The following is a 17,356-nucleotide window of genomic DNA, read 5'->3' on the forward strand; positions in this document are numbered from 1 at the left end:
TGGTAATATTTGCCATATTTTGGATAGTGTTGATGAATTTATGGAGTTGGTATTATTTTACATTTATTTGTAGACTTATGCTTTACAGTAGTACACACAAAATATGGTATTTTACACACAAAATATGTATAGAAAAACTGTATTACCTCTCCACACAGAGGTTTAGTACTTTAAAGTACAAAAATGAACTGTTCATGCCTTGCATTAACATTCAATATCCTGTATTGTAATAATAATAAAACTGTCTATACATACATACATACATACATAATACGCACTACTGTTCAAAAGTTTGGGGTCTGCAAAAATGTTTATGTTTTTGAAAAGTCTTGCTAAAGATGTATTATTGTAATAGTATACAGAGAAATGGTAGTACTGTAAAACATTCACATTTATTTTAGTATATTTAAACATGTTTAGTCCTGTTATGGCCAAGCTGAATTTTCAGCAATCATTACTCCAGAATTTAGTCACACGATTCTTCAGAATTCAATTTATGTTGATTTGGTGGCCCAAAAAACTTGTGTTTGAAGCAGTTGTACTGCTTTATATATATATATATTTATTTATTTATATATATATATATATATATTTTCTTTTTTTTATTTTGTTTTTCTGGATTCTTTGTATAGAAAGTTTAAAACATAATTTGTTTGAAATTGAAATCTTTATCATTCATCATAAACATGTCTTTACAGACATTTGATCAAATTCATGCATCCTTGCTAAATTTCATTCTTTTTTTTTCTTTTTCTTCTTGGTGACGCCAAACCATTGAATCATTGTAGTATATGCAAGACTACAAAATACAGGTTGGGGAAAGTAACAAATACCAAAAAAGACACAAATGCATTCAACAAAGATACACAGCTGATCTGTTAGTTGGCAGATATACAGGTCGCTCGGGTGCTGTGCGCTAATAGTGCAACATTTCAGTGGGATAAGTTTCCATCTCCATAGACTCGGCTGCATCCCCGTTCCTCCTCGTTCGACCCTTTAAAGGATTAAACCAATGATTTAAACTAATGAATTTTGGCCTTTATTTTAAACACTGTATTCTATTTTAAACCTACCATGTTGTGATTAGCTAGAACACTTACAAGACACTTAACTTAAATGTCATTAAGATACATATAAAACCAAGTGTTTCAAATAAGTCATTGGTACATTACCTCATTAGATTTTCTCTTGCTTTTGCGAGGCTGCAGAAATAGAATGTTGATATTTAGATTGATTTGCCAAATGAGCACAGTGAGTTTATTGTTGATCACTGCTGGGTAAACCTCACATCAAAAACACCTCCTCAACCCACACACTTTTCTCATATTCGTTGGCTTGATCCACTTACTTTGGCTCCTTTAGTTCTTATTTCCTGGTATTCATCACTTGTGTGTGCTCTCAATTCCTATAAAATAAACAAACCAAAGCAAATCCACCAAACACCATTGCATTACAAATGTAAGTGCTCAACTGTAAACAACCACAAGAGGGCAGCAGGGATCAGAGATGTCGCACTGAAAGGTAAGAAACTTTCATCTGGGTCATCTCATCTCTCACATCCTTTTTGACATGTAAGTAATATTTATTTCTATAGCACATTTCACAGACAAGGAGTCACAAAGTGCAAAAACAGTTAAAATCCCAGCTGTGCAAATACCACCAAATATCACAAAAATTTGCTTCCAGACCATATTGTTAGTTAATAGCTCTTTCAAAAAGATTTGTATTTAGGTGTTTTTAAAATATTCTACAAGACAAGTAAGTGTTACTGACCTGATAATGTGTCTCTGGCTCCCGTCTTCTTATCTGAAATATGTAGATATGGGGCAGATGTTGGTAGGCATCTTAAAATGAGCGATTAACCTTTATCACACTGTATCATCAATTACAAACAATATTGGAGATCAAGACAGCAAGTAAGTTAGGTGTGGGCCTACAACACAAATACACTTGATATCCTTAATTTGCTGTTAATGCACTTCTGTGCTCTCTCTGCTATTGTGGCTAATGTGAATATACTTTAGTCATTTAAAACATAAAATAATCTCACCGGTCTATCCAGTTGCTGATAATCGGAGCTCATCTGAGGCAGATCCAAGTCCTAAGAAATACAGAACGCACGTTGTCTTTTTAGTGTCATTCCAATTAGCAGTGCTTTTGAATTTTGTCATGATAAAAAAAAAAAAAGTTTCTTTTGTAATTTAAGGAGGCATTTTAATAAAGTTAAACCCTAATTTTTAGAAGCTCTGGCCAGACTCATGGGGTGGAAATTATCGAGAAGTAAAAACGTACCTACATATATTTGATTTTAACTTTAAGTATTAATGTTTAATATGAGTTTTTCCCAGCCATTTCAGTAATCACAAAATATTAGATTAAAAATTAGCAAGAGGACGTGGTAGTAAAATGTTGTAACTATATGCCACCAGAACGCAGACTGTTAGCGTTTTCTTTGATATTTAAAGTTGTCGCCAAAAGACCTTCTGAGTTGTTCGAGATATAACACATGACAGAAAATAATACTTGTTTTTTATAAGCCTATAGAAAGGGGGAAAAAAGGGGACTTGATAAATTGCCAGTTTTATTTTCAGAAGTGCGTAGCAACCATGCTCATCAAAAATATGGCTACTACAAACTAAAAGAAAGCTTTTCTTCATCTATAAAAATTTGGGGTATATTATTTGATCAGATATTACACCCATAATTAGGAGATGAAAATGCACTTCATAGTAGGAATGACACATTCAATGTCATACACATCAACATATGAAGTATTTCCGAACCTTAAACATGAACCTTTATTTGGGAGAGTTAAATATTAATGAGAACTCACTGTATAGACAGGCTCATTGGGGTTACGGGCCGGTGGCGCAGGTTCTGGAGGAACAGGCCCTTCTCTTGTAAACTAAGCGATACAAGGCAGAACACAGATCGGTTAAAACCGTGAGGTACATTTCTTCACTTAGAACAAATGGTGCATGCTAGAGCTCAACTTACCTTCTCTCTGAAGTAGAGAGCAGTGAAAATAACAGAATACAGCAGCAGAAAAACATCAAAAATATAGCAATACGTTGGGTCAAACACGGACAGGGCTTCTGCAAATAGAACAAACATTTTTTTTTTTTACTTCCGTAAAGTACTCTACTAAAACATGCTGTTTCGAGGTGATAAAAACAATAATATAATAATAATAATAATAATTCTGGTTATCTATGGATGTTTTGTAATGTTTGTCTTCTTTCTTTCTTTCTTTTTTTCATTCCCTGCTTAGTTGGTTTTGTGATGTTAAAAAGCAAGAAAACAAGAAAGAATACATATAGAGAATGGAAAAATGAGAGAAAATAAGTACCTCGAGTATCTAAACCATCATACAACAGAGAAAGAAAAGCATCAGTATTTAGATTAGATGATGTTAGATTAGTTTTAAGGCACATAAGAAGTTGGAAAACATTTGAAAAGTGTTCTATCCCTAAATGTCTATCGGATGTTAATACAACTTTCCAATACCAAGGCTTTAATGTCTTGAGTCACTGGTATACAATGACTTTCTTGCATGTTAATTCTTGTCAAACATACCATTTAAATTCGAGTTGAAATGGACATCTCAAAAGTGACAAGTCTATTTATTGATTTTTTTGTTTGTGTGTGTCATTTTTTAAAGGAGGGATAGTGACGACCTGCTATGGGCTGCGGATAAAAATTTACCTACGGCTAAATCCGGTACAATTAATAGAATGAAAGAATTTATTGAGAATAGTACACTGTCCATTTTTGAATAAATGTAATGATTGGAACATTTATTAACAATTAACATAATAATCAAAACTACTTTTTACTTGACGTTTCTTGAAGACCGTAAATTAAGACCGTCTAAATGCGTTTTCTAATAAAAACATGATTATTAACGAGCGTTACATGAAAATCTTTCAAATGCTACTATTTGACCCATGGTTTGTCATTAGTACACAACAGAAATTCAAAGAAACAGACAAAAATGGAGTAACATTGCGCTGCGATATATAGTTTTGCATGCACTATATATTGCATTCATAATTGTTCCTCTTAAACAGAGGAAGCTGGGCCATATCCAAGTACTTTATAAGTACATTTACATTTCATTTACATTTATTCGTTTAGCAGACACTTTTATCCAAAGCGACTTACAGATGAGGACAGTGAAAGCAATCAAAAACAACAAAAAGAGCAATGATATATAAGAGCTATAACAAGTCTCAGTTAGATTAACACAGTACACGTAGCATGGGCTTTTAAATAATATAAGAAATAAAAAGACAACAGATAGAATAGAGCAATCTAGTGTTAGAGGTCTTTTTTTTTTTAATTGTATAATAAATGAAAGGAAAACTTTTTATAGAATAAAAAAGATACTTTATATACTTTATGCTTCATTATCTATCTATCTATCTATCTATCTATCTATCTATCTATCTATCTATCTATCTATCTATCTATCTATATATATATATATATATATATATATATATATATATATATATATATATATATATATCTAATGTTTACATAAACAGACAATGATTAAATAAATGCATGCAAATAATTTTTTTTTTCCGAAAATTGATGTTACCAACCTATTGTAGTACTGAAATCTGTTTTGTACCTGTGTAATACACTGATGACACTAAAAGCAGGTTGTGATGAGAGTCACATGATGTCTTTGAAATATTAACATATATAGAAGGTGCACAGTGTCATTTACACAAACACTTAACATTATAATAGTAACACACATGAAACTGAAATAATTAGATGTTGTTAAATTAATGTTTAATGTTTGCATTATTTCAGTTTCATGTGTGTCAAAAAAACACATCACATTTAAAAAGTAACACTGAGAATTTGGGGAATGTTAATTTACGGTTATTTACTGTAAATTATACATTCTTTTTCAATTCCAAAAATACTGTCATATGGTATACTACCATAAAATAACATGTAATGTCCAATACCTTTTTCACCGTATATAGTAGGGGAACTTACCGTTTACCATTTGACAGGTTTTACTGTAGCATTTTTACAGTCTTTTACCATTAAATTCACCTATTTTTTTTTGTCAACAGACTTAATTCGGCATTTGCTATGATCTTAAACAATTGCAATTGTTTGGTAGCATATTGAAATATTATTTTAGACAATTCTTGCATAATTAAACATCATAGGGATGATTCTCATTCCTCACTCTCATCCATAATTTGTTTGCTACATTAAGAACATTTATTGGTTCACAAAACAAATCTTTATAAAAAAAAAAACTGCACCCATGCCTTCCTGTTTGAGGCAGAAGGGGCCCAAGCTCCTCTATATGTCTCTCTGTGATCTCTGTGTAAATGTGTGTGTGTGTGTGTCATCTAGTTTGGTGGTTGCTCTGCATGGCTCTAGTCAAGTGCAAGAATGAGCACAAAACAATGAAGTCCCCACTGCAGTACTGCAGATCAAGTAGGTGTTTATGGGGGCTGGTGAATGAAGGTTAACAAAGTGACCACACACCTTTCACATACCATCGGGGTAAAAAGCACTTTTCTTCTGCAGGATCATTGCATACAGAAACAAGGACTATCCAGCATATAAAGCTAAACAAATAAAATCTTTACACACTCTAAACTAAACTAAACAAAACAATGTACTGGTGTTATATTAAAGTGATTTTTGTTGTTGTTGTTGTGTTTTTGTGTTAACGCGTTGCATAAAATGAACAGATAATGTCCCAGCAGATTATTTTTCAGTTTGCATTTATCACTAATGCATTACTTAGCTGAATTTTGTTTGCTTAATATAAAACAATGATTCATTACAAATTTAAGATTCAGATACATTGCAAATTTAAAATCGTTAGTGATGATGGAAAGGTTGTAGGTTTTATTATTTTAGGCCCCTAAATACCTTGAAGAAGCTATTAATACTAAAATTAAGTTATTTACCTATTGTGATTCTATTCAATATATGACAGCAACACAGAATCACAATGAATTAAGAAAACAGAAATATATATAAGTTTTTTTTTTAAATATATATATATATATATATATATATATATATATATATATATATATATATATATATATATATATATATATTTTAATGAGGCAACATGGACCGATTAAGATGGCATTATCATATACAACAGATTCAACGATCTTGCAGTTTGTTCCAATTGTCAGATATATCTAGTACGTGTATTTGAATTTGGGCTAAAATCATTCTACATTCAAAATGTATATGTAAAAGAACTATGCTGTCAGCTATAAATTTTTTCACTGTTGCCTCAAACTTGCATGTAAATTCCTTCAATTACGGTGGGACATATTTAATAGATATCGAAAAATTTGTTTGTTGTCTTTTTGGCATGTTTTGTTATTAATTTGCAAGACAAACGTTTTGTGTATTTGTGCAAATGCAAAAGTTCAGGCAGGTTTCTAAAATATTACTAAACATTCCTTTAACTAATACTAATATTGTTTTCCTAAAAAAAAAAAAAAATGAATGCTTGAATTTGCTTGTTGTACTAAAACTAATAATTAAGTATTTAAACTGAATATATCATCTCCTTCTGCATGATTTGTTGCTGTATTTGTTTTACTATAACTTTTTAAATAACGCTTACAACAACCACATCAATTAAATAATATTATAAATTATAGTAATTCAAAAGAATATAATTACTTGTTTTTTTTTAATTAAACTTGGTAAATAAAAATAATAATCAAAGTAAGCTACAATAGGTGTGTCTACGTGGCCAATAATGTCGTTGACTTTTGAAAAGCTGCTATTTGCTGACCCCGTCAATTTTGACCTCGAGTTTCGTAAAAAGGGAGTGTGGGTTTCAGAGTTGGATCCTACTTTTTGAATCTCAGGAAACAACATTTAAGAATGAAGATGACACTTACAAACCATCATACTAATGCTGAACCTTTCATTTTTTTATACATTATGTTGCAAACAAAATAGCTACATTTTATGCTACAAGAGTCTTGCTGAGTGTACAGGGAAACTAAAATGGCCACATGAAGATGTCCTGATGTTTGACCTCAATGTTCTTTACAGGAGAAAACACACAAAAGAATTTCTAAACATCCACTCCAGCGACAAATACAGATTTCACAACCCGTACAGCAGTGAAGAATACAGATTTCACAACCCATATATGAACCATCAAAACTTTGCGCTGAATGTGCTAGATGTATGTATGCAATACGTATGTTGAGAGCAAGAGAAATGATTTTACCTGTGGAGGACACATGTGAGGCCAAGAACAAAAGAGAGATTGTCCTGCTCATTTCCATTACATTCCTTAAAATGTTTCTTTGGATGTCGTATCTTCCGGTTGCTTGGCCTGTAAGTGTCGTGCAACAGTTTTTAACCTTTCTGTATTGATTGCTTCTACTGTGTTAGTCTTTTACCTAACAGGAAATGGCCCTAGCCCTGGGTTTTCTGTTCTAGTGAATGACAACCTCTGCCTCCACCAAAGAGTCTCTTGTCCTATCATCTCAAAAAAGTCTCACCATCATTTCCTGTTTATTTTTAGACCATCTTCACACTAACAGTGTCTTTCATCAGTATTGCAGGTTACGAAAGTTACACTGTCTGCTGAGTATGATTTTTCCATTTTAGCGCCATTGGTTTGATGTATTCACAACAAATCGGAGTCTAACTTCTTTTTCCCCTGCAGGAAATCATGCACACTAGAAATATTTGTTCTAACAGTTAAGACAAAAATAAAATCAGGCAATATCTTCAAAGCAGAGATCAAAAACTTCACCTGTAACTCTTATAAAAAATGTATCAACTTCTACTTTTTAATTGAAAATATTTTGCAATTTTCATTTCACAAGCTAGTTTGTACGTTTTGTGCCCCCTGCTGTTCTGCAATTGCCATTGGTGTGGTTTCGTATTTTTTTTAACACTAGTACAATACTAGCTTAAATAAGTATAATGTTTCTTTAGCAAAGGCACAGCGAACAGAGAACAAAGTTATGAACAAACATTCTTAAAGTAACATTAAATGAACTGAAGTCTTGGCCTAATGGTTAGAGAGTCGGGCTCCCAATCGAAGGGTTGTGAGTTCTAGTCTCGGGCCGGACGGAATTGTGGGTGGGGGTAGTGCATGAACAGCTTTCTCTCCACCTTCAATACCATGACTTAGGTGCCCTTGAGCAAGGCATCGAACCCCCAACTGCTCCCCGGGCGCCGCAGCATAAATGGCTGCCCACTGCTCCGGGTGTGTGCTCACAGTGTGTGTGTGTGTGTTCACTGCTCTGTGTGTGTGCATTTCGGATGGGTTAAATGCAGAGCACAAATTCTGAGTATGGGTCACCATACTTGGCTGAATGTCACTTCACTTTCACTTTCACTTTCATTTGAAGTCATGTGGTCTTTGATAATGTTTTCAAAATGTTTGCACAAAAACATTATTTATTCATTGTTCATAGCATTTTTCAACCTGAACTGTTTTCTTTGGATGTTCGTCTATAAATGATGTGTTTCAGAATGTGTAGAGACCATTCAAAAGTAGCGTTCCTGTATGCAGAATCATCTAATGGAATGTTCCTTTAAAAACCATCAAGAAAAGGGTTTTAAAACATAAAAAAACTAGACATTTTGAATTTTCAAAGAAAATCCAGAAATAATGTTCTTATAATGAGAACTTTAGCAAAACATTATTTTTGTTAGCTGGGGGTCAAATATATAATGGTCGATTTTAACCAAAAGTTTTTTTAATATTTTCTCATTTCATAAATGTAAAATCTGTATTTTGTATATTTATTAATTACAATATTTGTGGTACATCATTTTTTAACTGATTTGTATTCATAAGTCATGTTCCACTGTGACTTCAAATAGAGTGACAACAATCTACATGATTTACTGTATCTTTTTTCCTGGGTAATAATGTTGGAAATGCTCAAAAGCTCAAAAGTATTTAAAGTCTCTATCACTTGTCTGTGCAGAAACTGATTTTTCACAATAAATCTTCCTTTAGAGATATTCACTGGAGTTAAAACACTAGCCCCAGTCTCCCTCATAATTAAAGTGTTAGATACATTTCATAAGATCACTATGGCCCTTTAAATAATACATTGCAAGCAACATAAAAGGGTAAAAGGTCAGGTATCACACTTCTGTGATGCCATTGCGGAATGTTCCTAAAATCTTTCGCCTCCTTGTAAATTGTCTCTGTGGTGTGACACTTAGGAGTATCTTAAGTCACATGTATCCTCATTCCATTGCTCTTCACTGTAGATCATTTATCTGTAGCTACTTTTAAATCTATCTGACCTACATTTTTATGATATTTCACCATTCATTAGCTACCACTTAACGACCGGGAACATAGGCCTTGTTTATAATTATGAAAATATTAATCACGACTAATCAAAATGCAAAACACATACACAAACAACTGATAATGTGGCCCGTTATTATCAAATCACACGATGAGATACTACACTACAGGAAATGTTATGCAAGGATGTGTATTTTTACGATTAGCCTATTTGAATTATTTTATAATTCACTGATTATCCAGGAACTAATAATTTATCACAACAGCTCACCGAAATATTTATTTATATGACTGAAATGTGATACATCATGAATTATTTATTATTATTTAATTTGTTATCGGTATGGTTAGCAGCACTCCATGGTACTCTGTGTTCTATAATTTCTAAAACAACAACAAAAAATGCATTTAAAAGAAAAAAAACAAGAACAGGACGCGCATGCGCACTTCTTTAACTGTCTGTCTGTGGATGCTAGCAGCGCTCACATGACGCCAGTGTTTCTGCTGCGGTTACGAGAAACTAAACAAATCTGAGCTAGTGCGTTTATCAGATGTAGATTTGGCACAACGGCAGTTCAAAGCGTATACATCTGCACCATAACAATAGTTATCGGAAGAGTCCGTTTGAAGGCGCTTACTGCACAGTCTGCCATCATCTGTTTTGATTTACTTCGGCGAGAAACACGATCCCCGTCACCCGCGAACAAAACATGCTCTCCGCGACGATTTTTAGCATGCTGTTAGGTAAGTTTGATTCAAATCATGTGTATTTTTAGCTGCATGACTATTTGGTATGGTTATATTTTGGTTAATTAATAATAAGAAACGGTCCAGTCCATATAACCTATTTATGGGGGACGCTAGAGTGTTTTTTTTCTTAATTTATTATTTCTTTCTTATGGTTTTTTTTTAATGATAATTGTTATTTCCGAAAGAAACGTGGCATACGTATGCCTGCTTTGTAAGAAAAGCTGAATATTTCTCTTTTGGGGGGAAATATTTGTACATATTTACACATATAACTTGTAAATCTACCATATCCGTGCTTTTTTTTGACAAGCAGTAATTACATTTTTAAATGTGCACATATTCAATATTTTTATTTTTTAAATTAAAAACCTTTGTAAAATTAAGAAATTAGATGATTATGTACTTTTAGTAAGGCTCAGTACATATAAGGCTATATATAAGGCTATATATAAAAATGAAACTGTACAACCTGTCATACAATTTACTTCATATAATAATTATGATAGTAACAAAAAAATACATTGCTTGCTTGGTGAATCAGCAGCATTTAGTACACAAATACAATGCATCCATGTCAACAGCTGTTAGTATAAAGTCTAATATTAGTGCAGCATTAACCCTAACCAGTGCCACAACTCATCTAAAGCCTTTTAAAATATAATGACATTTCCCATTCCAGCTCTAACTGTACATCATACTTTGACTGCTGATGTTCCACCCACTGGGGTCGCCCCTGAAACCAGCTCTCCTCCAGCTTCTCCTGCGACCCCCGGACCCCCCGAGCGAGGCAGCTACAATGTCACCAATTCCTCTGATGCTGTCTGTCTCTTGGCACGTATGGGACTGCAACTCAACATTAGCTTTATTTCGAGCCCTTATGACAAGGTACTTGCACATGCAACTTTCACTTTCATTGGACAGGAGTAGCTTGAAACATTCTGCTAAATATCTCCTTTTCTGTTCAGTGGGTAAACAAACAAACTTTTTTTTAAATTACAATTTAATTTTCCATTCTTAGCTTATTGTGCACCTGAGATGACACAAGGGAAGGACATGTATGCTTAATTTCTATGACATGATCATTTTATGATTATAATTCAGAGTAATTAAAATTTAGTCCTTATTTGTACATGTAATCTAAATGTAAACATACCTTTCTTTTCAGACTGTCCAGGAAGTCTTGAACATGCATCCAAACCTGGTTAAATCCTCTGGATCCTGTGATCCGGACAGTGCAACTCTCATGCTCACTGAGGACAACATTACTCTGACTTTCAGCTTTTCTTTAGTAAGTTTTGCATCTCCTCCAATTATTTACCCTAATGGCCTCTTAAACTATTCAGTCCATGTTGTTATTATCATAACGTATGTAATATGCTTGTTTCCTTTTCAGAATTCCACATCGAACAAGTATCATCTTAGTGGGTTGGAGTTGTCAGCTGCATTGCCTGATGTGGCTAGTAAGTCAGTATTAAATATTCCATGTTTCATATGTTTTTAAATCTGAGCAAATTATTATTTTATTTTTTTGCCCAGAGCACCTTGTTTTCAGGAACACCTCTCTGAATTACATGGTGGGAACCCTGGGCCACTCGTACATGTGTCAGAAGGAGAAGACCTTGAGCGTAACACAGGATTTCTCTCTCAACACCTTCCAGCTTCAAGTGCAGCCTTTTGGTGTCAGTGGAGACTTTGGAGCAGGTTCTTTTTTTTCTTTTCTCTCTTTTAACATGTCTTAATTTTGTCCTTTAATTCAAGGAATGTTCTGGGTTCAACTCAAGATTAATCCATGGCATAAAATGCTTAGTTGTCATAACAATGTGAATCTTATAAACTGCATAACCACACGAACACGTTTTCCAGAAATTATTTGTTTTCCAATTTGCTTCTTTAGTTTTTTCACCACCGTCTCCCTTTCTTTCCTCTTGCTCCGTCTCTGTTCTAGCTGAAGAGTGTGATCTAGATGAGGACGACATGTTGATTCCCATTATTGTGGGTGCTGCGTTGGCTGTTCTAGTGCTTATCGTGATCCTGGCTTACCTTATCGGCAGGAAAAGAAGTCATGCGGGCTACCAGACCATCTAACCTCATGCAATCTTCAAGCCAGGATGTGTAGGCACCACTGATTTCTGCTCTCATCTGGACTCAACAACACTACGACAACTGCAGCTGCCTAGTTTTCAACCCACCCTGCCCTCTGCTGGTGTCTCACCCTGCCACCACTCAGGCGCTTCCTGGACTTTTTGTTGTATTATGTTAAACATAGTATAATTAATGCATATTTAAGGGTGCAGGGCAAAATCAAAGGAGTGTTTGAGGCTCTAGGTCATGCTGAGGTATTGTTTCCAGGAACCAGATTATGCTTATCTAGAGGAATGCCTGGTGTTTGTTGTTATTTAGGCTTAATCTGGGTTAGAAAGCATACGATCTGTTTGGTACCTCATATTCTTAAATTTAACCTCATGCGTTTATTTATATAAATACAAGGATTTACTGATGATGCTGTTACTGCTCAGTCTAAAAGGGACTAGATATTTAACACTACTTCCTGATCTCAAAGTTCTCATTTGGAGTTGAACACTATACAAGACTTCGCTTTTGAGAGAAAAATAATTAATTTAATACTGTTACAAAGCCTTGCATAATAGTGTCGAGTCAGAAGTAAACTTGGTACTAAGTTTTAATGAAAAGAAATTCCAGATCTAGACTGGATCTTTCCAGATCTGCTGAGGCAGTGTGTACAGAAGATACTCTAAGCTAACTTGTACAAATGGAATATCCACTTTCTAGAATAGAATACCCTTGAAAAACACTAAAAAGCTTTGTTTCCCTCTCATGCTGCGTATCAAAACTATAGCCTGCTTGCTTCCATTTAGCATTGTATTCGCACTCAAAAATGTTCAAAGGGAAATTCTGCTAGAGTGAGGAAATATTATGGTTTTGCACTACTGGATGGTCAAAGGGTATGATTCACACTAACACAACAGGAAGTTCTGAATAACTTGAAGTAGGTTTAGACTATTATATAGACCCAGGTAAATGGTTAACCGTTACAAAAGGTGTGCACTAAAACTTGCTTGAATCTCTCCTTTCTAATGCACCTTCATATGGAATAACTGCATAAGTGGAGTTGTTGTGGATACTGAAGTGTTGCCTTGATTGCTATGAACTTCATGTTTTAAGGGAATGCCATTCTAAGTTTCTAAATAAAGAGAAAAATAAAAGACGAGAAAAAGAGTTTGCTTGTTAATTATCTTTATTTAGTTAAAACATTTTTATAACAAAAAACTGATTGCTATTAGTAAAAAAAAAAAAAGGAAAGAAGTGAATACCTCTTAGATTGTTTACTCAATGAAAATTCTAAATATCTACCAGTAGGTACCAGTAAATATCAGTAGGTTACAGATCATACAGGTTTGGAACGGCATGCCTCCAGTTAATGATAAAAATTTTTGGGGGGGTGAACTACTGTTCAAAGGGTTGGGGTCATTAAAATCTTTTGGAAAATGAATACTTTTATTAAGCATCGACACATTAAATTGATCAAAAGTCACATTTAATATATGTTACAAAAGCATTCAATAAATGCTTTCTTGATTTTCCATCAATAAAACAACATTTAGCACGGTATCCATGAAAGATTACGATCCATGAAAACACCAAATCAGAAAATTAAAATGATTTCTAAAAGCTCCTGTGACACTGAAGCTTTTGCCATCACATGGATAAATTGCATCTTTAAATGTTTCTATAAAAATAGAAAACATAATTTTAAATTGTATATTATATTTTACAATGTTACTGTTTTTTTGTATTTTGATCAAATAAATGCAGACTTGGTAATCATCAGAGACATATTAAAAAATAATAATAATAATCTTACTGACCCCAAACTTTTGAAAGGTAGTGTATCCCTTTCATTTTGTTTAAAATATGCATATAAAATCTTAACATACCATAAAGTTTTTCCACACATTAAGTAATAGATTCTCATCTCACATGCTGAACATGCAGAACTGTATTTCATGTTCAAGCAGAAGTAATGCGATTCCTGCACATCTTCCTGAGTTTAGTAATTGTTGCTGTAGAGAGACCTCCGGGCTCCATAAAGATTTTCTGAAGGGAGACGACAAACAAACACATCATTATAAAGAGGTCTGTCAGTATTAGATTAGTTAATGAATAAACAGCACACACATAATTTACCTGCATGAATGTATGGCAGTCCTCTACGTACTCCCCATGAGTGATCTGTTTGAAGCGTTCGCAGATTTCTGAGAGACTCTGTGCCTGTGAGATGAGGTTCTCATTGTGACGAATCATCGTCAAAGCCACTCTGAACAGGATCTTGGATCCCTCGTAAAACAGGCAGTCCCATATTCTCAGCACTGTCTGAGAAAACACACGGCTACCAATCTTTACATTCAATATTGGCATTACAAACTACTTATGCTACGTAAAACCATCTAGTAATTTCATAAGATTTTAAAATTGTACGAATTCAGTGGCTGCAAAGCTTACCACTGAATTCTGAATTCCTCACCTCTACAGGAAGTATGTCCACATACAGGCAGATGAACCAGCGTGAAACCACCAGGGTCCACATTACATTGTGTCTATTCATGACCTGCCAGACAGCAGGAACCTTCATCCTGACAAACTCTCCAAGCACCTCTTGATCCATTTGAAGCCCCAGCATTGTTGGTGTGTAATAGTCTAGATAAAAACATAAACATATGTGGAACATGATACAGAATGGAAATGATTATGAATTCATAATTTTTAAATATTAGAACTTATTCAGATGTTTGTGGTGGGGTGATTTGAGCACTTCAAAACTATCATTAACTTTGCAGAGCATTTATTACATTAACATTACAGTTAACAAATATGAAATTGCTGTTCTAAAAGAAGGGTTTACCCATAAATAAATATTTTGTCTTCATCTACTACCCCTCAAGTCCTTTTTAAACCTGTATGACTTTCTTTTTTTTCTGCGGAACACAAGATATTGGTAACCAGATAGTTTAGGTGACCGTTGACTTTGAGCTAATTCTCAAATGTTTTGTTTTATCTTCCAGAAGAAAGCCATAATGGTTTGCTGACATGAGGGTGAGTAAATGATGACAGAATATCTATCTATCTAACTATATATATATATCACTAGCCTAAAACAAGGGCTAAACAGCTAGTTGGCTATTGGTTAACATTATTTTCCCTGCCCACAAGGTCTAGATGATGTCATCTGAAACAAAAAGTTGTTTTAGGTTGTGGAACAATTAATTACATTTTGAGTAACAGAATGATTAACCTATGCAGTCCTGGTTATATACATCAATGGGTAAATGTGACCGACCTGGTAAGATCTTGCCAATTAAAGCATCCATTAACCAGAAAGACTTCTCTTCATCTTTGGTGATGATGAGGAGGTATCCAGCAATAAAGTTCATTCCCTAAAAAGGCAACAAGGGATACATTTCAGCAGCCTACTGATTTGAATGCAGACGGGTACAACAGGTTCAGTCATTATATTGACAGGGTAAACAACACAAAATTACAGCAGTTTAGAGTGTCGTACTTCCTCACTTGTTATAATTGGCTATTCTCTAGTATATACACAACAATAGTTTTAGATTCTCATCTACAGTAGGAACTTCAACACATCCTGGATTCATGTGACACTTTAGTGGCCATGTGTGTAAAAGGGCATGTGTACATGACAGTAGTACCTGACAGTAACCAACATCCTTATTGTGGTATCCATAGGCCAGTAGTACATTAAACAGGGCTTTCTGTAAACATGGCTCAGAGGAGGCACGGAACTGAATGTTGTCAGGAAAGGTTCTGTGCATATCTGAAAAAAATAAAAATAAAATCTCAGAAATATTTTGTTTCCCATGTCCCATGTCCACCCAATCCAAATTTAAATAAAACACGGTTTCATGACTGGAGAAATAACTTACCAGCATGTATAACCTCTTCTATTTTAGGGTCATGCTCAGCCTTTAATAGAGAATGATAGTAGCCAGGATTTCTGTCCAGCTGGTCTTGGGCTCCACTAGCTGCCATCCAGATCTGAGTACGATGTTCACATGGAACCCCTTTCCTCACATATCGCTTCACTGCAAACACAAATGACAGCTTTAAAAAGTGAAAAACTTTCTTTATCTTTCATGTGTCGATTCAATATAAATAATGCCTACCTTTTATGTTTTTCTCAACTTTTACAGTGCCCTGCAAAAGTTTCGTCCACTTCTTTGACCTTCTAGTGACAACAGCTAAATGCCTGGACATAAAGTCCTCATAGGATTCATAGTTGAAATCTTCCGCTCTCTCAAATCCATATTGGTCTACCCTAGAAACATATTTAAAGACTCGTTTTAAAGTCTTGTGGGAATACTGTTAAAGAATAATAACAGAAACTTTATTAGAAATACCATAACATTATGAAGCAAAGACGAGTTCGTTATATTTTTACGTGACATTTTCTGAAATGTCTTCTACTTGTTTAAGTGTTCATATTGACACTGACGCAAACATCACCTGACGCGCAGGTGTTTTGGACCAACTCGTGGTGACCCTTCCACTATCCATAATAGTGATTTGTCTTTTATAAGTAATGTCACTTCTTCATAGTAATATAAAGTCAGATTCATACCTCTGGCAGTCGTTGCTGTCTGAACTGGCGGAATCATTAAAGTGATTCTCCATGTTCTGCGTATGTTCTTCCATCGGTCTCTAACTGAGCTGAGCTGTTTATATAAACTCCTCCTCTCTACACTCAAACCTGGCATATGCACATTTTTCATTTTACCTGACTGATTTTATAGCGTGAAGTTATCTTATGTCTATTATTTTAACTCGACGTTTTAGGCATTTTAAATGTTTGTTTTGAATATTAATATGGAAACTTAGGTCTGTAGGTTCAAATAATTTATGCAGTTTACTTGATCTACTGTAAACTTCCAAGCACCTGATTGGATGTTTGGAAAGCAACGAAAATACTGGGCAAAGGCCAACCCTGTTATTATATTATTAATTAAATTATATGATTATATTATAATTATATTACAGGCTATGATTATATTCGTTTTTAAATAAATTATGTTACAACAATTAAAATAAATATGTAGACTCATATTTTATATTATAAATTATTTATTATTTATTTACTGTTACACCAATATTTATCACTTTGTTTCGCTTTTGACTACATTAACCAACCAATACTGATTAGATACATAAATATAACTGCATGCAAAAATAGCATTTAAAACATTTTAATAA

General features: G+C 34.0%; 3 protein-coding genes across 3 annotated transcripts; 1 reads left to right on the plus strand and 2 right to left on the minus strand.

Moving 5' to 3' along the window:
* Positions 1-613: 613 nt before the first annotated feature.
* cd247l (CD247 antigen like) lies at positions 614-7,486 on the minus strand. Its single transcript, XM_052564790.1, has 8 exons — positions 7,262-7,486; positions 2,998-3,095; positions 2,834-2,905; positions 2,051-2,101; positions 1,774-1,806; positions 1,349-1,405; positions 1,173-1,202; positions 614-994 (listed from the first exon to the last, which is right to left on the minus strand). The coding sequence occupies exons 1-8, from the start codon at positions 7,317-7,319 to the stop codon at positions 917-919; spliced, it is 477 nt and encodes a 158-aa protein (XP_052420750.1). The 5' UTR covers positions 7,320-7,486; the 3' UTR covers positions 614-916.
* Positions 7,487-9,763: 2,277 nt separating this feature from the next.
* LOC127965563 (lysosome-associated membrane glycoprotein 1) lies at positions 9,764-13,304 on the plus strand. Its single transcript, XM_052566387.1, has 6 exons — positions 9,764-10,063; positions 10,749-10,954; positions 11,235-11,357; positions 11,463-11,529; positions 11,606-11,770; positions 12,015-13,304. Exons 1-6 carry the CDS (start codon positions 10,030-10,032, stop codon positions 12,152-12,154), a joined length of 735 nt encoding a protein of 244 aa, XP_052422347.1. The 5' UTR covers positions 9,764-10,029; the 3' UTR covers positions 12,155-13,304.
* An 11-nt stretch (positions 13,305-13,315) lies between these two features.
* On the minus strand, positions 13,316-16,895 carry LOC127965564 (growth hormone-regulated TBC protein 1-A-like). Its single transcript, XM_052566388.1, has 8 exons — positions 16,728-16,895; positions 16,273-16,424; positions 16,033-16,191; positions 15,799-15,923; positions 15,426-15,522; positions 14,613-14,785; positions 14,276-14,461; positions 13,316-14,185 (listed from the first exon to the last, which is right to left on the minus strand). Exons 1-8 carry the CDS (start codon positions 16,799-16,801, stop codon positions 14,099-14,101), a joined length of 1,053 nt encoding a protein of 350 aa, XP_052422348.1. The 5' UTR covers positions 16,802-16,895; the 3' UTR covers positions 13,316-14,098.
* Between the last annotated feature and the right edge of the window lie 461 nt (positions 16,896-17,356).

This window comes from Carassius gibelio, chromosome B9, assembly GCF_023724105.1.
Source record: "Carassius gibelio isolate Cgi1373 ecotype wild population from Czech Republic chromosome B9, carGib1.2-hapl.c, whole genome shotgun sequence".
Classification (NCBI taxonomy): Eukaryota; Metazoa; Chordata; class Actinopteri; order Cypriniformes; family Cyprinidae; genus Carassius; species Carassius gibelio.

What these genes read in the sequence shown, in the direction of transcription:
- cd247l (XM_052564790.1), bottom strand. Translation starts at nt 7,319, where the DNA reads ATGGAAATGAGCAGGACAATCTCTCTTTTGTTCTTGGCCTCACATGTG. An exon ending in CTCACATGTGTCCTCCACAG is followed by an intron (nt 3,096 to 7,261) that starts GTAAAATCATTT and finishes TTCTATTTGCAG; the next exon opens with AAGCCCTGTCCGTGTTTGAC. An exon ending in CTCTCTACTTCAGAGAGAAG is followed by an intron (nt 2,906 to 2,997) that starts GTAAGTTGAGCT and finishes TGTATCGCTTAG; the next exon opens with TTTACAAGAGAAGGGCCTGT.
- LOC127965563 (XM_052566387.1), top strand. Translation starts at nt 10,030, where the DNA reads ATGCTCTCCGCGACGATTTTTAGCATGCTGTTAG. An exon ending in GATTTTTAGCATGCTGTTAG is followed by an intron (nt 10,064 to 10,748) that starts GTAAGTTTGATT and finishes TTCCCATTCCAG; the next exon opens with CTCTAACTGTACATCATACT. An exon ending in TGACTTTCAGCTTTTCTTTA is followed by an intron (nt 11,358 to 11,462) that starts GTAAGTTTTGCA and finishes TTTCCTTTTCAG; the next exon opens with AATTCCACATCGAACAAGTA.
- LOC127965564 (XM_052566388.1), bottom strand. Translation starts at nt 16,801, where the DNA reads ATGGAAGAACATACGCAGAACATGGAGAATCACTTTAATGATTCCGCC. An exon ending in AGAAGAGGTTATACATGCTG is followed by an intron (nt 15,924 to 16,032) that starts GTAAGTTATTTC and finishes TATTTTTTTCAG; the next exon opens with ATATGCACAGAACCTTTCCT. An exon ending in AGGATGTTGGTTACTGTCAG is followed by an intron (nt 15,523 to 15,798) that starts GTACTACTGTCA and finishes TTGCCTTTTTAG; the next exon opens with GGAATGAACTTTATTGCTGG.